This window comes from Geotrypetes seraphini, chromosome 6, assembly GCF_902459505.1.
Source record: "Geotrypetes seraphini chromosome 6, aGeoSer1.1, whole genome shotgun sequence".
NCBI lineage: Eukaryota > Metazoa > Chordata > Amphibia > Gymnophiona > Dermophiidae > Geotrypetes > Geotrypetes seraphini.
The window spans coordinates 66,756,641-66,784,510 of NC_047089.1; the positions used below are offsets into that span (position 1 = coordinate 66,756,641).

The window sequence follows — 27,870 nt, forward strand, 5'->3', positions numbered from 1 at the left end:
AAAGATTTGTAGAGTGGCCACTTGGTCCAGTCTCCACACGTTCACTAAGTTCTGGACACCGCTTTTCAGTCCTTAGTACTGACAGCAGGCTCATCTATTTATTTTATTTAATTTTTTATTTAATTTAATTCTTATATACCGCTAATAACCGTGAGGTTTCTAAGCGGTTTACAAAAATGATGCATTAAAAGATACAATAAATAAATAAAAATAAATAAGATAGGTACTTGGAAATTCCCTAACTGTCCCAAAGGCTCACAATCTAACTAAAGTACCTGAAGAAACAATTTATGAAAATTAAAGATAAAAATATAAAGGCAGAGGTAGAGATAGAGATAGAAATGAATATTCCAACAAGATGGCGGCCAGTTCCCACCCTAGGTACTAGGGACTGCTCGGATATGTCCCACTGGTCAAGACTACCTGTTGTATAAGAAGGAAATATTAGTTTCTTACCTTGCTAATCTTCTTTCTTGTAAACAGGAATGGTAGTCTTGAATAGCCACCCTGTCAGATGTATACTAGCTTGTTTTCTGTTTGACATTCTTGCTTAGTCAGATGTCTTGTTTCTATTGCCTGTTCTATAGGGTCAGGAATGAAGAATTCACTCATGAGAGACTTGATATAAATACTGAGCAACAGAACTATTGGTGCAGATGGCACACAGGTAGGTGGCTCCTTTTTTCCCCACCTTGTTTGTTTCATTTAGTAGTGGTTTTGAAAGTATTGTTTAATATTTGTATTTAGTGCAGAACAGACATGTAGTTTCCCCGCACTCTAGGATTCGCTAGAAGCTTTGGTACCAACTGAGGGGTTGGGTCTCATCCCAGAGTAATGGAAGATGGAGCATGAAAAAAAATCTCTCTACAACTCTCACGACTAATGAGGGTTTAACCCAATGGCCAAGACTACCATTCTTGTTTACAAAATAGAAGATTAGCAAAATGAGAACCTAATCTTTCCATCGCACCAGGCAGACAAGTGATCCTTACATCCACCAGCCCCCAACTAAAACAGCTGTTCTACCATTCTGGACAGAAGCCTCTAGAGACAATATCCTCTGTGCAATAGGATATTGCGTCCCTTAGAGAGAGGTCCTCTATGGAATGATGCTCTCATTTTAGGTGACCTCCCTCTTCTAAGGCAGCATAGCAGCTGCCATACTAGAGACGGGACTTCTCTAATATATCCATCTACATATGTCTCTGCCTCAGCTCCTTTAAGTCTGCTGATCTCGCTTCAAGACATCAGACTCATTCTCTGAAAGCTAGGAGCTCTCTGCATCAAGCGTGTGCACATAACCACTCACCAACTGGGAAATGATTATATACTAATATGTGATTTTATTTAGTGTTTGCTTTTGAGCAAGTGCAAAAAATATTTAGGGCAATTGCTTGCAGACAAAAATAATCTGTAATGACAATCCTCTTGTTCTCCCTGCTTTTGCCATCCACTGGCTATCTTTTAATTCCATAGGCTGTAGTAGTTAAACTTTTTGCCAGAATTTTAAACTTAAGTTTAAAACTATGGGGCCAAAAAGGAAAGGAAGGGCATGTGATGGCCATATTCATCTTAGCCCTTCTCCTCTTGGCTGGAGCAGCCATTTTCAGTGCTGGCTGTTTCCTGTGGGCCATGGTGAGGGAGTGGGGGAAGGTGAGGTATATGGAATACTGGGTTCATCTCTGGTGTGGTTCTGATGGTACTGGCTTTTCCCCACCCCACCAGTTAGTAGTGTTGGGGAAGAGGGACTCCTTGACTTAATGTTTCAGGGATTTCCCCATGCCATTTCTTCAGCTGCTCCAATTAGACATGAGGGTTAGGCACTAGTGGAAAAAAGGAGCAGTAGCCTAGTGGTTAAGGTACTAGCATTAGGGAATGTCATGGTTGTATTCCCTTTACTGTTCTCACACACAGGCCTATGGGCTGATATTCAGCAGCACTGTCAGAGCAAGCATTCTCTTAGAGGTTGGCACTCTAGGAGGCTTGATTGAAGTCCTGCCAAGGGGTTTAAGTAAAGGCCCTAGGGGTTATTTTCTTCAACTAGTAGGTGTGTTGCGTTTAGAAGCAGAACAGCCTGTACATAAATCTATTTTATTGGAATTTCTGACCTTTTCTGCCAATCAGAGCTTTGCATGGTGGGCTTTATGGTGTGTTGATATAACCGATCATGTCCTGCCTAAGGGTCTTGTCTTCTGTCTGTGGCAGGGAGGCATCATATTGCCCATTCCAAAATAGCTTATTAAGCAGAACTGCTCAGTTATGCAGTCAAAGAGCTACTGTGATAAATTGAGAGAGATTTCTGCCTCTAAAGGGGATAATAGCTCAATGGGGTAAAAGCTGTTGAAAATCTGATTGCTAAGATTTGATTTCCAGATAACTTGCAAATGGGCCTTGAGAGGTAGTAACCTATGGGGGAGGTCCCATAATCTTAGGTGATCATATACTCCCCTCCAAACAGCTTCTTGCTACATTTCTTAGCAAGGTGGTGGTGGGAAAATCTTCTCAGGCAGTGTTGCCAGAGTCTAGCCTTAAGTTAGGCAAGTCCAAGGGTTGATATATTTTCATGGAGATGGTATTGATCGTAGGGGGGAGTTGCCCTGGTCTGATAACTCTAAAGTGGGAGGGAAGCATATCATTCAGGGACCCCCAAGGTGGTAAGATTTCGCCTCTGTTTAAGCTTTTTCTTTCTCCTTACTCTCATTCCCGGCAGCTATATGTGGTGAAAGAACCGTGGTGAAATTCATGCAGGTAGCAGTATGCATAGGAGGGAAGTCTCATCTATCCCTACACAGGAACTAACATCACCTGGATGGATTAACAGCCGATGAGTCTTGCATGATGGGGGTAAGTTATGCTAAGTGCTTCAATGGTTAGAGCCTCTATTTTGCCTGGGTAGGGCTAGTTCCAGTCAGGGTTGTAGTATTTTGGCCATGCTTATTGGGGATTTCTGCACATAATGGCAGAGTTGGCATCCTGAGAGAGAATAGTTTTATCCTTTTCTAAGTCAAGTTATGATCAACCATAGAGACACTTGGAGTCTTCTGAATGGTTTGTTTCTATTCATTGGGGGGAGGGGCTCCTTTTGCTCTCACTAGAAGTTATGTGGGCATATTAGGCTGGTGGGGAGCCACAGAATGCTGGGTTTAAAGAGGTTTGTGAGTCTCTCTGGTCTTGGGATCTCCATTCAGGATGGAGATCCCATGAGGCTGTTTCCTGCAGGGTTCTCAAGAGTGTATCCCCTAAGGCTGTTTGGCAGATATGTTGCAGATTTAGTATTCTGGATGCCTTTGGCAGTTTGATTCTCCCCCAGGGAGTTAGTCATTCAGTTATCATTAGGTCAAGGATGACGCCTTAGCTGGCTAATTAAATCAGGGATGACACAGGAGGATTGAACTGTATTCTGTAGGTGCAACCCCCTTATTCTAGAGATCATCTTGGATAATAAGTTAGTCCTCCTCACTTTTGGAGCATAGGGGGTCCCTCTTGTGTCCTAGGAAGAACTGTGGGCTTGAGGCCTTGGATGTCGGGCCGTAGATCTCTCCTAGTTTCCAGTTTTCCTGGTTCTATTACCTCCGTAAAAATGGTCCTACAAAGCCTAGATTTCAGGTCAGAAGTTCTGTGTCTGATAAATCAAGCTTCAACTTGTCTATTTTGCTCCAGGTATGCATGCCTTTCAGGATGTCCTCCGTGAGCTATTATAAGGTACCTTCTGTCACCCTTTAGGGAAGCTGAAAAGAACCTGTGGGGATCTCTTCACAGGAGTCTTTGATAGGAAGTGGTTTAGGAGCCCCACCTTCTTGATTTGTGTTGCACCTTAGTGGTGAACATGGTAGGCTAAGAGGAGAGAAGTGTTCTGGGGCAGTTAAAGTGGGATAGAGCCTCAAATGATCCAAGTCTAGGCCAAGAGCCAGAGCCATCCTTCTGAAACTTCATCAGCTTTGGGGGAAGATAGTTCAGGAGTCATCAGTAACATAATCTTGATCTGCTTGGCAGGCAGTCTAGGGGCTGGGCTGGGCCAGTGTACTTTACCCTAGGGAACTACTAGAGCCATGGTCCCTCTCTGTATAGGTTTGAAAAAAAAGTTTAATTGGTTTTACCCACTCTGTGTTAGCTTGGGCAACAGCTTCAGTTTGGCCTGGAGTAGTGTAGCATGAAGTTCTGGGCTAACCGCCATCCTAATCAGTGCCCCCACCCCTCCGCCAACTTAAGTAGCACAAGGAAGAATTTCAAGATGAAGAGAATGGTGCCATACAGAAGCAGTATCTAGGGATATTTTGTCTTCCACCCAGGGCCTTGAAGCTTTGGCATATCTCACTCATGGATTAGTCTAGCAGGATCATAAGGAAGGTGAAATTTTATTCTTATCTGTTAATTTCTTTTCTTTGAGACCCTCTAGACCAATCAAGGACCCATTCAGGAAGACTGCAGCTGGAGATACTCCTTTCCGTATCATCCTGGTGATGGTCTGGGAAACGTTTCCCAGCCCCGAGGGGGCAGGGAACCTAACTGTTGATTCATAAGATTAGTTTATAATGTTTGTTTTTCAGTTCTGCTTTGACACTAGTATACTGGCAAATTCCATGGTTGCACCAGTCTATACTGGCCATGATATTGGTGAAATGTCAAGTGTTCTCTGTTTCCATCTGCTAGTTGGAGAGCATAATCCATTTGTATGGTTTGATTTAGCAGGACTCGAGGAAAGGAAATTTGCAGGTAAGAACAAAGTTCATCTTTTCTTGTATAAATATGCTTTAGGACAGCCCTGCACACCATGCGGCCAGAAACGGCTCTCACTCCGCCCTCCTGCCCTTGGGGGTTCAGTTGCCGCACCAGCGCCACCAGCTTTTATCACTGACACCTCCTAGCAGCGCTCGATTTCAGCCTCTAGCTTCAGCTGCGATAAGGGGACGCGGGTGGCCATCTTTCCCCGGGGAGGCAGGGCAGCAGCTTGCAGCCCACAGACCACTTGCACCTTCTCTGAGCCACAATTGCCGCCTGAGGGAATTTTGCAGAGCCACACCCTATGATTGGCTCTGACTATTTGCAACAAGCTTTACGCCGGCAAGATCGAAAGAGAATGATTATTATGTTAATATCATACTGGCTTTAAACTAGTCCATTATCCAAGCAATTTTGTCTGAATAGTACTTCTCTTTAAAGGTCTGCAATTTATTGATTGACGATTCATGTTTGTAAATGAATGAAACACTAAACCCCTGAAGAAGCCACGTGTGAAACGGCAGACTCTCCGTTGGGTGTTTAAGCTAAGTGTTTCTGCCTTTTCATTTACAGTTTCAATTTAAATATTAAGAAAAATATATTAAGAAAAATTTCCCAAAAAAGTGTTGGTGAGGTTTTTGAGACCAATGATAACATCCACGACCCCAGCAAGACTCGGGGTGTTTGAGGTCCTTTTCCTCACATTTCAATAAAGTTGAAGTCTGGGTCAGACAACTTTTTGTTCTTCCCATGTTTGTTGTATTGCAGCGCCCTTTTCTTCTTGCCACAGTGACCAGAAATAATGGATGGTGATATCGCAAGCACAAAATTGAGTCAGAACGGAGAGTATTTAATCATGAGTGGACAAATAAGTATCTGTTCAGTTTCTGCAATGTTAAAATACTTTGGTTTGCTACAAAATCAGTTGCGGTTCCAAAGGAATAGAATGTCAGACATCCATTTTGAAACCAAACATGTCGAGTTGGCAAAGTTGAATGAAAACGAGAAGAAAATTAAGACGTCAAAGTTGCTGAAAGCTTTGTGTGGACAACAGCAATTTTTCAAAAAGGCAAAGACAGAAAGTGAAGTGGTTACAAAAGTTAAGTGTTTTAATTTTGAAAGAAATTGCTACTGCTGGAAAACCTTTCACGGAAGGCGACTTCATAAAAAAGTGCATGATGATTGCTGATTCTGAACTATGTTCAGAAAAGAAACATACTTTTAAAAAGGTGAGCTTGTTTCGGATGACTGTGCAATGAAAAGTGAATATCTCTAGCAACCTTCATGACCAGTTAAGAAAGAAAACTTCAGAATTCAAGTACTACTTGTTATCCATGGATGAAAGCACTGACATGATACTGCACAACTTTTAGTTTTTATCTGTGGTGTTGATCACAACTTTGAAATTACAGAAGAATTGGCAGCTTTGTGTTCCATGAGAGTCCGAACAACCAGTGAAGACATTTCAAATGAAGTGAAGCAATGTATCACTAAGAAATTGAGTATGACTTTTGAAAATATTGTGGCTATTTGCACTGATTGCGCACCATCAGTGTGTGGCAGGAGGATTGGTGCGGTAACACTCCAGGAAGAATTTGATGTGAAAAAATTAACCAAATATCATTGCATCATTCATCAACAAGTGCTGTGCAACAAAGTCCTAAGTTACGACCATGTCACGTCAGTCATAGTTTCTGTCGTAAATTACATCCGGGCAAGAGGGCTTAAACATTGAACATTTCGTGTATTTCTAGAAGAAGCTGGCACTAATTTCGGGGATTTCAGAAATTTATTGTATCATACGGAGGTTCGTTGTCTAAGCTGTGGGAAAGAATTGCAACTTCATTGCACTCAAATAGGAAATTGTTGAGTTAAAAAAAAAATAAATCTATTAAATTTCAAATCAAATACAAAGTGCAAAGAATATACATTCAAGTAGTACAGTAAATAGCACTTATATCCAAACAAATAATAATACAAGTACACTTCTCCACCCCCCCCTCCCTGGATGTGTGTGAAAATCAATCAGAAATTAAAGGCTTATTCTATTACTTAGTTTTAATAAATTCTGCTAATGGACCCCATGTTTCTTTAAATTTTTTATGTCCCAATTGTTCAGAATTCATTCTTTCATATCTATAATATTGACAGAGTTCAATCTGTCCCAGTTTTTCCAGTTTCTTGTTATTTACTGCATAGCTACCCCCATCATTATAAGAAGTCTGTTTTTATTTACATCAATTGGACTTTTAGGTTACAATAAAGTCCCAAATAAACCAATGTCATACGACAGTGGAATAGAAGCCTACAATATCCTATTAATTTTATCCCAAATATACTTCCAAAAGTTGAGTATCAAGGTACAATAAAACAACAAGTGATCCAGTTTCTCTACTTCAAGATGACAATGCCAGCATCTATTAGACTTCGAACTATCTAACTTTTGTAAACAAACTGGGGTCCAAAAAATTCTATATAACAAAAAGAACCAAGTTTGTCTCATAGATGCTGACGCTGTACATCTCATTGTCCAAGTCCAAATCCATGGCCATTGAGTAGCAGAAATATGCTGCTTTACTTCAATGCTCCAAATATCTTTCAAGCTTGTTTTAGGTTTTTTATCCAAATATTCAGATATTAATTTATACCACTTAGCAGCCTGATGCCCTTGAAAATCTGTCTGGAAGCATAGGCCCGGCAAGCTATATTGATTTTTTAAGTTGCGCCAATCAGGGAACCCTTTTTGAATGGCCTGCTTCAACTGCAACCATTTATATCCTTCAGATTTTGATATGCCAAATGATTGTTGCAGCTGTAATAAATTTATCATTTTCCCGTTCTGAATTACATCATCTAGAGTACGTATGCCTGCCTGCAACCAATGTTTCCAGAGGATTTTAGACTCGCCGATTTGTATATTGGAATTTAACCATATGGATTGACACGTGGATTGTTGTATTGGAGTAGAAGCTAAAGTATTAATAAATTTTAATGTATTCCAGGTGGAAAGAAGAATACTATTGTCCTTGTATATTCTCAGAAGCTTGATACTCCAAATATGGCTAAGACGTATTGGGAACAACTAAAGGATTATCACCCAAAGTGGCTCAAGAAATATTCTACCTAATTTATGTAACACTACCACTTTTAAAGAAGGGTGCATCCAAAATAACTTTTATTCATAGTTTCTTCTAGAAAGTTCACTCAGGAAAAGGCCTCAGAATTGGAGCCTACGCACAGTCCTATCACAGACTGAACCATCAGCGTAGTGTTTTATTGCTCCTTAGCTCCAGTCATTGGCCAGATAAACCTGAGAGTAAATTTTAATACTTCAAATAATTTTTATAATAAATATTTTAAATAATTTTTTAGATAATTTCAATATGCTTTAAATGCTTTAAATAGCTAAATCTTATGATAATGGATGCATCTCTTCCTTAGTTTGAAAAAACTGACAGCTAAGCACTTATCTCAGTATTATTGCATGTACTGTCATATGCTTCATTATCTGCTGCCAGACTACTGCCATTTAAAGCATTTAAAGCATATTGAAATTATCTAAAAAATTATTTAAAATATTTATTATAAAAATTATTTGAAGTATTAAAATTTACTCTCAGGTTTTTCTGGCCAATGACTGGAGCTAAGGAGCAAATAAAACACTACGCTGATGGTTCAGTCTGTGATAGGACTGTGCGTAGGCTCCAATTCTGAGGCCTTTTCCTGAGTGAACTTTCTAGAAGAAACTATGAATAAAAGTTCTTTTGGATGCACCCTTCTTTAAAAGTGGTAGTGTTACATATATTAGGTAGAATAAGACGTAGTGGGGCCATAAGATGACTTTCCAGTATCAATTAATCTGGCAGATTCTCCATGAGTTCAGGAAGGATCCAATACATACCCTGACGCAAAATGAAGGCTTGATGATATCTGGAAAATTTGCCCCTCCTGCTGATTGTGATTTTTGCAAAGATACTAAGGCTATTCTAGCAGTTTTACCCAGCCAAAGGAATTTTATAAGAATCCCATTTAATTTTTTTATAAAAGGAGCATTGAGCCTTTTTCAGTATCCATTCTACTCGAGCTCTCCAGGCCATTGAGCCCTTCAATTTTAGCACTGGCTGTTTTCCCCTCCACCGAGCAGCTTCAAAAAAAATGCTCTCAATGTAATAATACTATTTTAGGATTGTGCCCTCTGCTCTTGAATGCAAAATAAGTCAATGAAAGCCCCAAGCTTCGGTTTCAAAAACTTTTCAGTATCGCATCTGACTGGCTGGGAATTCTGAACCTGATGCCCAACATCCATTCACCCAGTATCAACATCTGCACTCTCCATGTCAACATCGCATCAGGAGTGTTGTGAGTCAGGATCAATTCATCATAGAGATTCTACTTCCTCCATGTCAATTCCACATGCATCCGAGGAAGCGAAGAAGCATAAGCATTCCTTTCCCTCTCCTCCTCCTCCTCCTACTGCTTCTAGTCCCCGGGTTAAGAACGGGTTCCAATTTTTTAACCGTTCTTAAGTTGAATTTGTATGTAACTCAGATCTAGTATTCTTCCCACCTCTTTGATGCCCCTCTTGCATTCCTTTCCATCCATCCCACTGTTCCCTCTCCACCACCACCACATCCAACATATCTCCCTCTCATCACTCTCTTCCCTATTCATCTCTACCTCTCTCACCACCATGTCCAATAATTCTCTGTTCCTCCCTATGCCCAACAATTCTCCTGTTTCTTCATTTTCCCATGTGCACCATCTCTTTCCCTCTCATTCAGACACCCAGATTTCCCTTTCTATTCCATCCCCCACCTCAGCATCTCTCTCTCACTCCATTCTTCAATCCTATGGCCCAAGTTCATGCCCCGTCCCTCTTCCCTTCCATCTTTTGTCCAAGATTGTGTTCCCATCTCCACGTGCACCAACACACCCCTCTCTCCCTCCCTTCTGTGTCCAAGGTTCGCATCCCCCTCCCGTAGGTGTTTACCTTCTTCTGGCCAGCTCCCTCCTCCTTCCAGCCGCAGTCATTCCTTTTGACAAAAGCTGTGGGCAGCAGCTCCTACAGTTGACCCGGAAGCCTTCCCTCTGCTCGAAAGGGCTTACAATATAAGCTATGATAGATACTTAAGGTCATCAATACATGGTGCTCATGAAGGGAAAAACAAGGGAAGAAGAGGTAGTGAGGGTAGGGGCTACAGTGGGAATGAAAACAGATAATTAGGTATTACAAACTGCAACTTCAAAAAAGTGGGCTTTGAGCCTGGATTTGAATACCTCCAGGGATGGAGCCTGGTGTATTGATTCAAGAACATAAGGTTCCATCTACTGGAGTCTCCATCATAAGAACATAAGTAATGCCTCTGCTGGGTCAGACCAGAGGTCCATCATGCCCAGTAGTCCGCTCACGCGGCGGCCCATCAGGTCCAGTGCCTGTATAGTAATCCTCTATCTATACCCTTCTATCCCCTTTTCCTTCAGGAAATCATCCAATCCTTTCTTGAACTCCAAAACCATACTCTGTCCTATCACGCCCTCTGGAAGCGCATTCCAGGTGTCCATCAAAGCTCACTCCAGCCCATCTTAACCATCCCAGCCATTGAAACCCTCCCCAGCCTGTCCTCAACTGAATGTCCATATACGGGACACAGGCCGTGCAAGCCTGCCCAGTTCTGGCCTTAGTTCCTTCAATGTATACCCATTATTTTCTGATTTGAGATCCTCTGTGTTCATCCCATGCTTGTTTGAGCTCTGTCACCGTTTTCTTCTCCACCACCTCCCTCAGGAGCTCATGCCATGCATCAACCACCCTCTGCATAAAGAAGAATTTCCTAACATTACTCTTGAATCCAACACCCCTCAAATTATGCCCTTTGGTTTTACCATTTTCCTTTCTCTGGAATAGATTTTGTCCTACATTAATACCGTTGAAGTATTTGAACATCTGAATCATATCTTGATTCAGGCAAGTTGTTCCAGGCATATGGCGCAGCAATGCAGAAGAGGTGGAGTCGTGAGTTGGCAGTAGAGGAGATAGTACAGACAAAAGACTTACCCATATATCGGAATTCCCGGGGTGGGTGTGGGAGAGATAAGAGAGGAGAGAGATGGAGGAGCCACAGAGTGAGTACACTTGTAGGTCATTAAGCTGTTTGAACTGTATGCAGAGGCAGATGGCCAATGAAGTGACTTGTGGAGAGAGTTAAATCCAAAACAAAAAAGGAACTGCGGAACCAATGTTTTGGATAACAAACTTTATTATAGCAAATGCAAAAAAACAATCAATATGGCTTTTGATTACTAAATACACATTTGTAGTCCAAAATATCCACATATACTCTTTTTTTTTTTTTTTTTTTTTTTTTTTTTAGCATTTATATACCACTAAGTGGTGTACATTCAAGTACACAAAGCAATATTACTGATATATCCAATAGCAATGTAAATGGACCCGACATGGTCCATGTTTCGGCTATGAATAGTCTTTCTCGGGGGTCCTATGAAGATATGTGTACTTGTGTATGATTAATTGTAAATAACCATGAAAATGTGCAAGGGTGTATACGCAGAAGTGATACTGTGCTAAATATAAATGAAAGGAAATGTGTGTGTCATGAAAAATAGTGCAAATGGATAGTTCAAATGAATATAAAAATTGAAAATAAAGTGATACGTGGATGAGAGCAGAATAAAGTTTTTAACTATGTTTACATGGATTAGGAAAAAAGTTTAAGTAAAAACACAATGTTACAGTCCATTAGCCAGGTGGAGATTGTTTTCTTGGTATCTCCTGTTAATATACTCAGGCTGGGCTGATGCTGCATACCTGTGTTTCTGCCCACAATGTAGGCTATGGCAGCTTCTGTAGCCTATTTCTGTTCTACATCTATTGAGGACATCTGCAAAGTGGCCACTGGTCCTCAATCCATACCTTCACTTCACACTACTGATTAGAGCAAAACTCCAGCAGAGATGATTGGTTTGGGCAAGCAATTCTGCAGAATCTTTTTACCCCCCCCCCCCCCCCCCCGAGTGCCAACTTTCCTGCCTACTAGAGAATGGTGCAGCGATAAATTTTTCTCCGTCCCTGCCCCATTCCTGTAAGCTCAGCCTTAACCGCACAAACCTCAAAACACTTGTGATTTTAAAGTATTTGAGACTTGTGCAGATAAGGACAGAGCATGCAGAAATGGGGCTGGGACGGAGAAAAATTTGCCTACTACTAACCTTTTTTGGGTTTCACCAGGATTGTTTTATATATCTTTTTTACTTCTCCAGTGTCATCATCCTGGCAGCTTGGGAGTCCCACATATTGAGACTATTATACCTCCTTGTCCTTGGAGAAAGCAAAGATACTTACCTGTAGCAGGTGTTCTCCAAGGACAGCAGGTATATACCGTATTTTCTCGCATATAACGCGTGCGTTATACGTGGTTTTTACGTACCGCGCATACCCTTGCACGTTATACGCGTGAGTGCGTTGTACAAATTTTTTTTTACATAGTTCCTCCCCCGACGTCCGATTTACCCCCCCCCCCCCCCCCCCCCGCAGGACCGCTCTCACCCCCACCCCGAAGGAAGGCTCGCATGCACCCCCCACCCCGAAGGTCCGCTCGCACGCACTCCCACCCGCACCCCCACCCTGAAGGACCGCGCTCGCACCCCCACAGCCTCCCGACCCCCCCCCCCCAAAATGTAGAAGCCCCTACCGGTGTCCTGCTGCTTCCTCTTAGCGGTCCCGACACCCGACACGATCGGGGCAAGAGGGAGCTCAAGCCCTCTTGCCCCAGCCAACCGCGGCACCCCCGACACGATCGGGGCAAGAGGGAGCTCAAGCCCTCTTGCCCCAGCCAACCGCGGCACCCCCGACACGATCGGGGCAAGAGAGAGCTCAAGCTCTCTTGCCCCCCCGACACGATCGGGGCAAAAGGGAACCCAAGCCCTCTTGCCCCGCCAACTCCCCGACAATATCGGGCCAGGAGGGAGCCCAAGTCCTCCTGGCCCTGGCGACCCTCCCCCCGCTAGTTGTTCGGGACAGGAGGGAGCCCAAACCCTCCTGGCCACGGTGACCCCCTACCCCCACCCCGCACTACATTACGGGCAGGAGGGATCCCAGGCCCTCCTGCCCTCGACGCAAACCCCCCTCCCCCCACCGCCCGCCCCCCCCCCAAGAACCTCCGACCGCCCCCCCAGCCGACCCGCGACCCCCACGACACCCCCACCCCCCTTCCCCGTACCTTTGTGTAGTTGGCCGGACAGACGGGAGTCAAACTCGCCTGTCCGGCAGGCAGCCAACGACGGAATGAGGCCGGATTGGTCCATCCGTCCCAAAGCTCCGCCTACTGGTGGGGCCTAAGGCGCCTGGGCCAATCAGCATAGGCCCGGGAGCCTCAGGTCCCACCTGGGGGCGGGGCCTGAGGCACATGGGCCCAACCCGACCATGTGCCCAAGGCCCCGCCCCCAGGAGGGACCTAAGGCTCCCAGGCCTATTCTGATTGGCCCAGGCGCCTTAGGCCCCACCAGTAGGCGGAGCTTTGGGACGGATGGGCCAATCCGGCCTCATTCCGTCGTTGGCTGCCTGCCGGACAGCCGGGTTTGGCTCCCGTCTGTCCGGCCAACTACACAAAGGTACGGGGAAGGGGGGTGGGGGGGTCGTGGTGGTCGCGGGTCGGCTGGGGGGGGCGGTCGGAGGTTCTTGGGGGGGGGCGGTCGTTGGGGAGAGGGGGGGTTGCGTCGAGGGCAGGAGGGCCTGGGATCCCTCCTGCCCGTAATGTAGTGTGGGGTGGGGGTAGGGGGTCGCCGTGGCCAGGAGGGTTTGGGCTCCCTCCTGGCCCGAACAACTAGCCGGGGGGGGGGGGGTCGCCAGGGCCAGGAGGACTTGGGCTCCCTCCTGGCCCGATATTGTCGGGGAGTTGGGGAGTCGGCGGGGCAAGAGGGCTTGGGCTCCCTTTTGCCCCAATCGTGTCGGGGGTGCCGCGGTTGGCTGGGGCAAGAGGGCTTGAGCTCCCTCTTGCCCCGATCGTGTCGTTGGACCGCCAAGAGGAAGCAGCAGGACACCGGTAGGAGCTTCTACATGATGGGGGGTCGGGAGGCTGTGGGAGTGCGAACGGTCCTTCAGGGTGGGGGTACGGGTGCGGGTGGGAGTGCGTGCGAGCGGTCCTTCGGGGTGGGGGTGCGGGTGCGTGCGAGCGGTCCTTTGGGGTGGGGGTGCGAGTGGTCCTGCGGGGGGGGGGGGTGAATCGGACGTCGGGGGGGCATCAGGCTTTCAGGGTGGGGACAGGACTTCAAGGGGGAGTGGAGAGTTGGGGCGGGCGAAATGAGAGTCGGGGTGGCCAGAGGAGAGTCGGGGCGGTATACGGGTGTGCGCGGTATATAAAAGTATCTGTACATAAATTTGTGTTTTTCGCGTGCTATACCCGTGTGCGCGTTTTACACGGGTGCGCGTTATCTACGTGAAAATACGGTATTTTCACAACCCACCCACCTCCCCTAGTTGGCTTCTTAGCTTTGTTACTGAACTGCAAATCCCGCATGCCAACATCAGGTAGGAATGCACCAGCACATATGCAGTACGGACACTGCCTAAAAAATTTAGAGTGACAGTGCACTTGGTATTTGTCCATACCAGGTTCTGTGGATGACATCACCATATGTGAGACTATATACCTGCTGTTTTTAGAGAACATCTGTTACAGGTTAAGTATCATGCCTTAATTCCTCCATTATACAGATGCTTAATCTATAACCTACATCTGTCCATTTAAGAGTTGTACATCTCTTCCCCTTCCTGTGTTTAGAGTTGTACATCGATATTTTGGGCCTTCCCTAGACCTTGCCATATGGACATACTGCAGTGAATTCCATATCTTGCCTTTGTAAAATTGGGATTTCGACATTCATGCAACATGTTTTCAGACATCCAAAACTAATAAAGCTTCTAAAATAACCAACATAGTACTTTATGCTTTTAGTGGTCTACCTCTAAAGCTGATGATTTGCAATTTTTATTTGCTTCCCTCTGATCATACTCAAGGCTTTTGTTTACTCTCAACTTATCTAGATACAATTAAGTAATAGTTACCTGGAAATGGTCTCCGTTTAAATGTTGCTAAAACCAAAATTCTATGGCTTTCACCATTTGGTATGGCCAGAGCTCTATCAAGATTCACATATGATGGAGTAGTAATTCAGATATAGCAAGAGATTAAGAGTCTATGTGTTATATTAGACTCTTCGTTACAATTCCATGGCCATACCTTACTGGTAGTATTTTTCAAGATATGATTGGTATCCAAATTGGGGAACTTGCTTTCTCCATCCAATTTTCGACAAGTTATGCAGTGTTTTGTCTTACCTCATTTGGATTACTGCAATTCTCTTTTGTGTGGTCTTCCAAAGAAATCTCTGCGGGCATTACAATTAGCTCAAAATGCTGCAGTGAGGGTAATTGGTCATTTGCCTCGCAATACGCATATCACTCTGTTAGTTGAGCTTCATTGGCTTCCAGTAGAATGGAGAAATACATTTAAGATTTTCCAGTGCAATAGGTGAGACATTCTAGACAATAGGGTTATTTCACCATAATCGCGTGCTCTGCAGAAGGAATACACTGCTGGATTTTTCACTCTGCCTCTGTAGTACTTTACTGATCAGTTTAGCATCCTCCACAGTATTTCCTTCTGTAAGCATGTCTGCAGCTGTGTGTGTTTTGCTCTCCCCATTTTATTGTTTTAAATTTGATGTAACAATGTCCCCTTTTCATGTAATTTCGCATTTGAAGCAATTTGGAGCTCTGCCTGCTTGAGAATTCACAGATTTCAGTCTATAGCTGACAGGCCGATCCCTTTTTGGGTACCTCTTAGCCAGTTTACATAGTTTTCCTTGGAGCTCAAGGCCATCCCTGACGTAGTCTCACCTTCTGTTTAGCTACGCTTAGGGGGCTCTCTGCAGTGTGCCGGCTGCATTTTTGCACCTCTGCCCATCCTGGTGTGCATCCGGTGGTCCGCTGGGGTGGAGGCATAGTCAAACAGTGGAGTCTGATCTGCAGCCAAAGATCAGCTTTGTGAGAGCATTCCCTGCATTGTGGCAGTGAATTCTTATACAGCTACTGAGTAAGAGCTGTGAGCAGATGGATTCCAGTGTATCAGGTCACAATGAGTACAAGGAGCTGACAGCTTGTGAGAGATGTTGGGAAAAGTTAAAAAAATTGGGTTTTCTGAGTTTCTGCATTTTCCCTTGTGCTCCCCCTCTTGAAAAATTCTAAAATTGTTGTTTTTGGACTTTGGGAAGTGTGAGAAATATCACATTTTTGGCACGAATTTGGTGCTGGTGGCCATCTTGGATTTTTAGCAATCCTTTTTTTCTTCTCTCTGCTTCTTCAAAACTGTGATTTTTGCCTGGAAAACTGCTGGGATGGAGTCCTTCGGGTCTCCTCTTGTAAATTCATGCCAGGATTGCACAAATTTAACATTTTTAGAGTGTCCTTACACCACGTGATGTTTAGCGCAGCTGGGGGGGGGGGGGAAATGTAGCAACCGGCTTAGCTTTCCCCCCCAACAGAAGCAAGTGATCAGACATTCAGTCAACCCGGCGGGGCGGCCTCCATTACTGTCGGGGCTCGACATTGCTGGTTCTTTGGTCAGCCTAAGACATGTCAATTTGAGTCATCTAAGGGTGACTCTATGCCCCAGGTGCCGAATACCTTCTCTAAAATCATGAGGTTTTGTAGTCAGAGTTTATTTTTTTTTTAAAAAGAAAAATTATGTTCTGAGCAGTCTCCTTCCCCCCAGGACGTTTTTGAGTGATGTGATGCCTTCGGGTGAGTCTTCGCCTCTGCCTGATCCAGCGGCTGTTTTGCCTGCTCATGATTTGGGGGATCTGGCTGCTGATCTTGACCTCTCTAATCCATTGTTTGATAGTGCAGCTCTTCCCGGATCGAGGGATCCAGGTTTGTGTGCTGGATCCATGGATCTTTTGGGGTATCTGGATCCTGGTGATGATCCTACTGTCCTGCGCTTAATTAAGTTTGCGGTTCTGCCTTATCTTCATGCTGAATTTTTGCAGGAATTGAACTTAAGTGACTCAGCCAGCTCCATCCATTTCTTCTCCTTGGCTTTGTAGTGAGCACTCGCATTCTGCGACCTTTCCCTGGCATCCGTATATGAGGTTTATGGTCTCTGAGCAGTTTGACTCTCGGAAGGTGCTTTGAAGAATGCTAGAGCTATGTCCTGCTTATATTGACTGGCGCAGGAGTGTCAGCAGCTTTTGGGGCAGCCTCTCCCCTGTGATTGGGGGGGAGGGGGTTGTGTTGAAAGATATGCAGGACCACCATGTGGATGTGGTTTTCAGGAAACTTTTTGAAATAGTCAATTTGGGCATCAAAGCTGCTATGGCGACGTCTTTTATTAAATGTGACTGTCTTGGCTGCGCATGCTAGAGAATGATGTGATGGAGTCGCCTCAACTGCTGATGGCTGGGATGGATTATATAGTGGATGCCTTTTATGACCTTTTGAAATTGTTGGCAAAAGTGTCGGTGTACTCCATTTCGGCCTGCTGAATGCTCAGGCTGGTGATTCCACTTCCAAGGCGACTTTCACGAGGCTGTTTTTTTTAAGGAGCATCTATTGTTTGGCAAAGACCTGGCTGTCCTCATGGATTCGGTATTGGACTGTCGCCCAAAGACCTTGCCTGATAGTAGACCCAGACCTTCCAGGAGTTCTGGGCATTTTAATTTTAGGGCCACTGGACACTCCTGACAGTATGCGCATTCCGTGTATCAGAGATTTTCCTAAAGCTTCTGAGGTCAGTATGCGGGCTACAGGCATTCCCAACCTTCCGCCGCCCATCCTGCACACCCTGTCAGAAAGACACAGTGACACCAGGACGCTGATTGCACCTCTGTGGATAGGGGGCTGACTCTCAAAGTTTCTGCCTGGATGAGCATTACAGCAGATTAGTGGGTCTTGGACATTATTCGATCAGGATATAAGCTGGAATTTGCCCAGCCTCTGTCAGATTGGTTCATGGATTCTCCGTCTGGACGACTGGACAAGGCACTCAGAGTCCAGGCTACTGTTCAGCACTTTCTGGATATTCAAGCTAGAGAGCCGGAGTCAAGAGACCTCTTGAGCTCAGGCAGATACTCTGTATACTTTATTGTTCCAATGAAAGGCTCAGAAGATTGGAGACCTATTCTGGATCTTCAGCATGTAAATGCGTCGCTCTGGATTCCCCATTTCCGAATGGAGACAGTGTGGTTGGTCATTGCAGTAATGGCTCAGGGGGAATTTCTGTTCTCCCTAAATCTTAGAGGCGTACTTACACATTCCCATATTTCTGGCCCACCGCAAGTTTCTGCAGTTTCATGTTTTGGAGCAGCATTACCAGTTTTCAGTCCTGCCCATTGGGCTGGTGACAGCGCTTTGGACCTTCACAAAGGTGATGGTGGTGGTGGCAGCTTACCTGAGGAAGATGAGTCTGCAAGATTACCCTTATCTAGACAACTAGTTGATCAGAGCTCCCTCGTTGGCCGAGAGACATTGCACAGTGGAGCAGGTGCTGGAGGACTTCGGCTGGATTGTCATCTTTGGAGAGAGTCATCTGCAGCCCATACAATCATTGACATACTTTAGAGTCCTCTTCGATATAGCTGCAGGCTGTGTCTACCTGTCCGAGACTCGCAGACAGAATCTGTGTGCCCAGAATTCTGCACTTTTGGAGTGGCTGGCTCCTTCAGCATGGGATTATCTTCAAGTTCCAGGCTCCAAGGTTGCCACACTGGATGTGGTTTCTTGAGCAAGGGCACACATGCATTACTTTAGCATGCATTACTCTCTCACTGGGCACCACACCGAGATGCCTTGCAGATTTGTCTGCCTTGGCCTTTACAGACTCAAGCAAGCATGGACTGGTGGTGCATCCTTCTGCAGGGGTGTACCGCTCCTCATCTCCTGGATCATGCTGATGGCAGATGCCAGTCTTTGGGGCTGGGGTGCTCATTGCAATCATCCTGTTCAGGGGTTGGACACCCTCACAGAGAAAGTAGTCCATCTGCCCAGTGGAGCTCAGGGCAATTTGTTTGGCTCAGATAAGTTTGCAGAAGACTCCAGAGGACCGAGCAGTCAAGGTCTTCTCTGACTATGCAGCAGCAGTAGCCCATGACATTCGCCAGGGAGGGATCAAGAGTGCTCCTCTGGCTCAGGAGGCCCACCTTCTTTTTCTTGGTCGGAACATCTTCTCCGGGCGCTGACAGCACCTCATGTGGTGAGAGTGGACAACATGCAAACAGACCTTCTCAGTGGATGGTCTCTGGATCCAGGTGAGTGGATCTGGTTCCTACAGGCATTTCAAATGGAGCGCTGGGGGAGTCCCCGCGTCAGTCTCATGGCAACTTCATGATACAGGAAGGTGCTTTACTTCAGTTGAAGTTCCGAGCCCGGAAACAGATGGCTTGATGCGCTGGTGCAGTTCTGTCAGCAGGAGTTTTCTCCTGTCTGTTTTTACTCCTGGGCTGTTAGTCAACCAGGTCCTTCTGAAGATTTTGGTGGTTCTTGTCCATGTTATGCTGGTGGCTTCAGCCAGTTTGCGCAGGTATGTAGGTCACAGCCTTTGGACTGAGCACTTCTGCGGACCCTTTCACGCAGGGTCTAGTTACCATGCCAGTTCTGGGGCTTTTGCTCTTCTGGCATGGCTCTTGAGCACGCGACTTTTGGGCATATGAGATGTTCTGCCCTTGTTGAGGCTCTTCTAAAGTCTAAGAAGTTGTCCAGGAGGTCAGTGTATGCTATGGTGTGGAAGGCCTTCCAATATTGGTGCGTCCAAGACCAGGTGGATCCGTATTCAGCTCCGATCTTGCTGATGCTCGCTTTTCTTCCTGCGGGAAAGATATTGGCCTTATCTGGCTTCTCTGCGTGTCCTGGTAGCCAGGCTCTCTTACTTAGATCCCAGGACAGTTGGTCCTCTCTGTCGGCTCATGCTGTTGCCGCTCAATTTTTGCAGGGGGTTCATCATGTGGCTAGTTGTCCATCCTATCCCTGCCTCGGACCTTAGCCTGGTGCTGTCTAGCTTTATCTAGGCTCCCGCCTTTCAGATGCTTCTCTGTTGGATTTGATGCTCTAGGCCATTGTTTCGGCTTTTCATGTTGCTCGGGCAGTGTGTTTGCTTGCCTTTCTGCCGATAGGTTCCTTGACTCAGGACTGCAGGTTATAGCCTCTGGATGTGCGCAAGTTTCTCCTGCGTGGATGGGAGGTCACTCCAAAGTTTTGCCTCTCTGATCATCTGTTTGTGATGACTCCTTCGATTAAGTGGGGTATTCCCGTTTCTAGGGCCCATATATCCAGATGAATCCATAGGGCCATTTTGTCAGCCTACATTCTTTCTGGGAAATAGTCCCCTGTTTCCGTCAAGACTTTTTCTACAAGGAGTGTGGCTTCTTTGTGGTTCTAAGTTTTACAGAGCGGATGTTGCTCCAAGGCAGGACTCTGCCTTCGGGTCCTTGGTCTTAGGGGCTGGTGCAGCAAGCCCATCCTAGCTGTTTGGGGGGACTGCTTTTGTACATCCCTGTTGTCTAGAATGTCACCTATTGCGCTGGAAAAAGAGATTATGTACTTACCCTGGTAAGCTCTTTCCAGTAGATAGGTGAGGCATTCTAGACTCACTGCCCTGGTTTTTCTGCTCCTGTTTACAGTTTCAGTCTGTTTATGTTACTCCAAGCTTCTTGGAGGCCTCTCAGCCCTTGAGGGCTGAGAAGAATTTATTTTTATGTGCTTCGTTCCTTTGGAGCCTGTGTTGGTGGTTAATGATGCTGTTTCATTACTTTCAGCAAAACACTTTGTTTAGCCTGTTATTACAGGTGCCTTTACTTCACATAGGTGGGTGCCTCTCGGTGCTTGGGTACTGACTATGGAGGGTGCTAAACCGATCTTTAAAGTGCTACAGAGGCAGAGTGAAAAATCCAGAATGGATTCCTTCTGCAGAGCATGCAAGTATGGGGAAATGACCCTATTGTCTAGAACAGTGTTCTTCAACCTTTTTACACCTATGGACCGGCAGAAATAAGAGTTATTTTGTGGACCGGCATCAGTCCGTGGATCGGCGGTTGAAGAACACTGGGCTAAGTCGTGGGCAAGACCCCGCCCATCTCTATCCAATATCCACCCCAGGCCCCGCCCCTATAATAGTACTAATTATAGCACTATTTTTCCCATTCATTTTTCACAGATACACAATATAATCTTATTAACAACACATAATAGTTAACCACAAAATTAAACTACACAAAGCACAGTGACAGCAGATGTAAATTCTCAACATTTTCATAATTCAATCACATAAATCAAAAATAAAATCATTCCCCCTACCTTTGTCTCCCTCCCTCCATGCTATGCCTTACCTTCTGGCCTGCTCCCGCCTGGCCATTTTATGCCGCCCTCGGTGTTATCTTCAGGCCGTCTCCCTCTTCCTCACTGATGCAGTGCACAAAGCTAAGGGCAGCGGCATCTTGCGTGTCCCGTGCCTCATCTGGAAGCCTTACCTCTGACATTGCAATGTCAGAGAGAAGGCTTCTGGTTCAGGTGCAGGACGCACGTAGGAGCCACTGCCTGTGGCTTTGTGCACTGAATCAGTGAGGAAAAGGGAGCTGGCTCGAAGATAACGCTGCATCGATCGCAAGGTGGACCGGCTGTTGAAGAACACTGTTTTGGGCCTGATGCACATGCTGGCCCTGTGGACCGGCAGAAAATTTCTGTGGACCAGTGGTTGAAGAACACTGGTCTAGAATATCTCACTTATCTACTGGAAAAGAGCTTACCAGGGTAAGTGCATAATCTTTCTTGTACTCTGAGGTTACAATCTAAAAATTTATTAGTTGTTCCACCTTTTTGATGCATAGCCAAGACAAGTACTCGCTTTCCTATTTTCAGGGTTTCAGGTCTCCAATTGTGGAATTCTCTTCCAAGATCAGTTTGTGGTATTTCTACATTTGTAACCTTTCGAAAGAGTTTGAAAACTTACTTTTTTTAGCAACGTTTTTCATCATATCTAAGTGGTAGATTTGATAAGATTGTTTGAAGTGATGAAGGTTTAAGAAATATTATGTATAACTGTTGGTATGACATGATTTATGTATGTTATGACATTTTTTATATGTTATGTGTAACCTGCGTGGAACTACGGACATGCAGGATATAAATGTTTTAATAAATAGAAAATAAAGTTAATTTATGACACTTCTTCTGGCTTAGTATAGGCCAGAAGCTTATCATGTATTTCTAGCAGGTGATCACCTGAAGGTTGGGATGTTAACTGGAGCTGCTCATTTTAATTAGAAAGTAAGAAAACTAATGTTGAAGACATCCTGCATTTCATAAAAGGTCCTGGCAGCCCTATAAAAACAATTTGTTCCTATGGGACTAATGCCTATTCCCCAGTTGCACTGCTAAAGCGTGAAGGAACATTGCTAGCAGATATTGCTACATCACAGCTTTTGTCACCATAATTGTGACATGATCTGGATGTCATGGAATACAACACTGGCAAGTGAGAAACAAAATTTCCATTGATAAGCAGGACTGAGTCAGGCACACCAAGGAGTGATGTCATCTAATGGTGCCAGGTCTCTAGGTTTTCTGCTTTTAGTGCAGTGTTAGATGAGACATTCAGTGATCTTTTCCAGTCCTGTTTTCCTTTTGCTATCTTTTTAAAGTTCACAGTCTGCATCATCACTGGTTCTGCAGAAGCACTCTTATTTCCTGTTGTCTATGCATGTTTAAACAATTTTAGACATTTCGTTGTTCTATGAGAGGTTTTGTAGTGCAAGCTGACTAAACTAAATCTCGCACAGCTCAGACCTTAAGTATAAAGTTATGAGTATTCACAGTCCTTGCCGCACTCGGCAGTCTCAACAGCTCTTCAGGGTTTTTTTCTTCCGCTCTGCTAAATAGACATTGTGACAAATCTCTCCCAATAAATTTAATTTTTATTATTTTTGTGGTATGTATGGCTTATCTTTAGTCTTTAATGAGTCTTACGAGTAGGTCGCCAAATTATTCTTTATTTTACTTTATATTCTGGTTATGTGTTCTTCCCTAAATGTTTCTTTTTCTTTCCTTAAAGATTGTAGTTCATCCCCCTTGCCTTTTGTGGGGAAAGGAGGAAAAAAAGCACCATCATCCAAAGGATGCTTGAATATAAACCGAGAACCCCATTTTTGGCCCAAAAATCTGGGTTTATATTGGAGCAGGGGTGTCAAAAGTCCCTCCTCGAGGGCCACAATCTAGTTAGGTTTTCAGGATTTCCCCAATGAATATGCATGAGATCTATTTGCATGCACTGCTTTCATTGTATGCTAATAAATCTCATACATATTCATTGGGGAAATCCTGAAAACCCAACTAGATTGTGGCCCTCGAGGAGGGACTTTGACACCCCTGTATTAGAATATATACAGTAAACTGAACTTTATTCCTGGTGGAATACTGCACAAAAAAACAAACAAACCTAAGATTCAAGACTCTGCATGCAGTACAACCCCAGAGAAAAATAAACAAATGTATTTCTTCCTGAGCAGTGGAAAAGATAACAGATTAAAATTCTCAAAATTGACACAATTCAAACACTAAATTGAAAATAAAATAATTCCCCCTACCTTTGTCGTCTCCCTCCCTTACCACTGCGGCTGTGCAGAATATTACTGGAGGCAGGAGAAGTACTCATGCTCCCCCACCCCTGCACACATTGAACCGCTGGGCCAGACCAGTAGGGAGGTGGAGCTAGAGGAGGAAATCAGGAGAGCAGGTGGAGGTGGAAATCAAGAGGGCAAGCCTATGGTTATAATCAGTGCCGCGCCCTTCTCCCCCCCCTCTCGCGGCCTCAATTTTCCTCTTGTGGTCTGGCTTCCTTCTCTCTTTAGCAGTAATTTACACTGCCGTGTGGTTGTCAACTCACACATGCTGGCAGTGCACCAGAAATGAATTTAACTGTGCAAGCTCCAGCAACTCATCCTGGCTGGGGCCGGCAGAGTTAAATTCATTTCTGGTGCGCTGCCAGCATGCGTGAGTTAACAATCACACGGCGGTGTAAATTACTGACTGGCACTGTTAAATTACTGCAGGGCCGGCACTGGGGTGCGTTGCTGGGGCTGGCAGTTAAATTCATGTCTGGTGCACTGCCAATCACACTGGCGGTATAAATTACTGGCCAGCAATGGGATGCATCGCTGGGGCCGGCCAAAACAGAAACCAAGGCGACATCTTGAACCCTGACACTGGCCCTGAACCATTGGCCGCATAAAACAGCCAGGCGGGCTGGATTCAGCCCGCGGGCTTGTGTTTGACACATGCTCTAAGAGATCCCACGTGCCTATCCCATGCCTTCATGAATTCAGAAAAAACACAAAAAGGCAACCTAGTCACATCAAGGTTTGTGTGGGGGACGCTCAGGACGCCAAAATTGGCTCGCAACTTACAGACCGAAATAGGATAAATATATTATATTATAGGATAAATATATTATATTATAGGATAAAATTATTATATTTATATTTATCCTATTTCGGTCTGTAAGTTGCGAGCCAATTTTGGCGTCCTGAGCGTCCCCCACACAAACCTTGATGTGACTAGGTTGCCTTTTTGTGTTTTTTCCATAGTAGGATTTTTGGCAAATTTGGAGTGTATTGTTGTGGATTCATGAATTCAGACACAGTCTCTGTCTCCACCACTTTCATTGATCCTGGAAAACCTTCAGTTATTTATATATTGAAATTGACAAATTCTTTTTATATATATATATATATTTTTCTATTTTAAGTGCTTTCTTAATTTTATCATTTCAATCCTATCAGTGTAGCAAACTGATAGAAAAAAAAAAATCACTTTTGGTGTTCAAATGGCACTCAGTAAATAAATGACACTTCTATTTCCTGAGGTGCAAAAACAGAGCTTTTTCAAGGTTAGTGCCAATAAATTTCTTGATTGAGCTTCTTTTCTGCTCTGGCAAGAAATTTATTGGCATTAACCTTGAAGCCTAGCAGGCGAAATGGGTCCCATTGGTATATTATTGGAATGTGACGCCAAAAGTGCATTTAGACAAATAGTGCTTCAAGATAAGTGATTATAGAGGCATAGAAGTTCTTTTCAACATTATTCATTCATATAACTTGACATCGGTAAAAAAAAAAAAAAAATTAAGAGTAACATGGGCATTCAGTGAAAGATGCCCTTGATAGTTTGAAGATATAAACTTTTTCAATTTAAGCTATGTTTTTGCACCTCAGGAAATAGAAGCATCATTTGCCACACATCTAAAAGTCAAAGGATTGAAATGATAAAATTAAGAAAAAACACTCCCTTTTCTACTTGCAGTCCAGGATCCGTGTCCCCTCCCTACTTTGTAGTACAGAATCCGTGTCTCCTCCTCTCCCCTCCCATGCTTATATTACATTTAGTAGCCTCAGCCACTTGCAGTCAAGGAACCATGTCCTCTCCTCTCCCTCTCTATTTGCAATTCAGGAACCATGTCCCCTTCTCCCCCTCTCTACTTTCAATTCAGGAACCATGTCCCCTCCTCCCACACCACCCCCACTTGCAGTTCAGCATCCATGTTTCCTCCTCTCTCTCCCATCATGGGCCTAGCATCCATGTCCCCCCCCCCAACCAAATTGTGGCCCAGCATCCATATCCCTTCCCCTTCCCTCCCAGAGCAGCAGCAGTCAGCTGGCAGAGGCAACATTGTGAACGGGCTGTTTGCAGCTTGCCCCACCAGGGCTTCCCTCTGCTGTGTCATTTGTGTACAAGAAGTGATATGGCAGAGGGAAGGCCCTGGTGGGGCCAGCCACAAGCAGCCCATTCATAGTGCTGTGTCTGTTGGTTGGCTGCCACCATTGCTGCTTCTTTGGGAGGCCCACAATTATGTCTGGTCTCATGGGGTGGAGGGGGGACTGGGTCGGAGGAGGAGAGGCCAGATCCGCGTGGGGAAGAAGGATGGGACTGGAACAGGAGCAGAACTGAAGGTTTGCGCAGAATTCTGCACTGCACAGAATTACGCCAGGAGTAGTGCTTGAACTTGAAGAATAGTCTGGAATTTGGCAGCTAAGATTTAATGTTGAGAAATGAAGGGTCATGCATTTATTTAATTAGTTAGTTTTCTATCCAATCCTCCCAGAAAGCTCAAAACTTGGGCTGCAAAAACCCGAGTGAAACGGTACAATTTAGGGCATTGTATTGCAAACTGTGTGCCACCCAAGATTCCAGGTGTGCTGCGAGACGCCAGGGAGGCACATCTGTAAGTCTGCACCTCTTCTCTTCCAGCAACCCACACTGGCAACTCAGGGCCCTGTCTAGAGGGCCTTTGCGCAGAAGTCGACATGATGTCGGGCATGCAAGTGACATCATTATGCCGATGTCCCCACAGTTCCGGGATGCCTCTAGCTGCAGCCATCACATTTAATATTCTGCGGTTTTGCAAAGTTTGTGAGACAGTGATTTAGGGGGTGAAGAACTATTGTGCACAAGAGAGGAATGTGACTTTGGTGCGATAGTATGTAATGATCTTAAGATGGCTAAACAAGTAAAGGCAAAAGCTAGACGGATACTTGGGTGCATAAGGAGGTGAATGAGCAGTGGGGAAAAAGGAGGTAATGATGCCTCTGTATAAGACTGGTGAGACCTCATTTAGAATATTAAATACAATTCTGGAGACCACATCTTTAAAAAGATATAAACAGGATGGAATCGGTCCTGGAATAGCAACTAAAAGGGTCAATGGTCTTCATCGTAAGGCATATGGAGACAGACTTAAAGATCTCGGTATGTATACTTTGGAGGAAAGGCAGGAGAGAGCTTGTTATGATAGGGATGTTGAAATACAATCTCTTGCAATTGAAAGGAAACTCTGGAATGATGGAGCATAGGAAGAAGGTGAAAGGGGATATACCAAGCAGTAACCTCAAAAAATACTTTTTCATGGAAAGGATGGTGAATGCATGGAACAGCCTTCTAGTGGAAGTGGTGGAGACAAAAAATGTATCTGAATTCAAGAAAGCTTGGAATAAGTCCATTGGATATCTAAGGATAGTAGATGGCATGGATAGGCAGACTGGATTGGCCGTTTGGGTTTTATCTGCCTTCATTTTTCTACATTGCTAATTTGCTATACATACAGTGTGCATTATTATCGTTTAACAAAAGCACCATTATTTTTTTTTGCTCGTTCTCGGCTGGTAATAACATAAAATGACTTAGGTATCCCCTATTCTGTATAATAGCTGTTTTATTTCAAGATGTTGATAACTTTTGTCATGTTTGTTACTGTTGCATGTGAGGTTTTTTTGCCAAAGTAACACTACGTTTTTTTTGGTGCTATGTTTATTTTTCAGTTTGATAAACCGTAAATGTCTCTACAATGGAATGAGTATAATTAAAAGAAAGAAAAAAATTTGGCACACCCATTGTTTGGTGTGGTAAATTCCTTTTGTGTAGGTATGTTTTGTAAAAAATTTTAACTGGCTAATCAGTGCATTCATTATTTGTGCCCCCTGTTTTCATTGTTAACAGTGAATTTCATGGTTGAAATATTGCACCTTTATTATAATCTCTGTTTAATCATTGCAGTGTTGTATTTAAATACTTAAACTGCACTAAATAAATATCATCTTTGGTTATTCTGGTTTCTTACATTTATCTTTTTTCATATCTATCTTAATGGTGTCTTTAACCACATACCCGTAGCCAAGTTTAGACATAATTCAGTTAACTTTGACAATAGTTGTCACTGCATGTCATTTAAACACAATTTACCATTCAGTCAATTTTTAAGAATCAAAATGATTTCTTCTGCACAGGAAGATATTGAACACCAGACTAATATAATATGTTTGCTAGGTTTCATGAAAGAGGTTACCTAGGGAAGTAAATAAGAGAGGGATTTGAAAGGGCAGACAGACTTGATACAAAGGTATTATTTACACCCCAATTAAAAACTATATAAAATAAAATTATATATAGATAATGACACTGGGACAGGTTCCCACAGCAAACTGCTGAAACAGGGAAATTGCAGCCAGTATACTGCGGGAATGTGAGAAACGCCTTTTACTGCCCCACGGGAGTGGTGAAAGACCTTACTCTACTGGTAAAAATAAAATTCGTGCCCAAGT

The 27,870-nt window shown here is 44.4% G+C and overlaps 1 protein-coding gene across 5 annotated transcripts in view; it reads left to right on the forward strand.

The window, feature by feature from the left end:
- TSC22D1 (TSC22 domain family member 1) overlaps positions 1-27,870 on the forward strand; it is a 171,559-nt gene that overhangs the window by 92,148 nt on the left and 51,541 nt on the right. The window contains exons 2-3 of one of the 5 annotated variants that reach the window (XR_004539956.1): positions 588-667; positions 2,711-2,844. The exons of 2 other annotated variants lie outside the window; for them this stretch is intronic. Coding sequence is in view for 1 of the 3 variants with exons in the window: in XM_033950213.1 (XP_033806104.1) it covers positions 2,711-2,723 (13 nt within the window). In the remaining 2 variants the exon portion in view is untranslated. Of the gene's footprint in view, positions 1-587; positions 668-2,710; positions 2,845-27,870 lie in introns of those variants that run through there. 2 more of the 5 variants (XM_033950213.1, XM_033950216.1) reach the window with 2 other exon arrangements.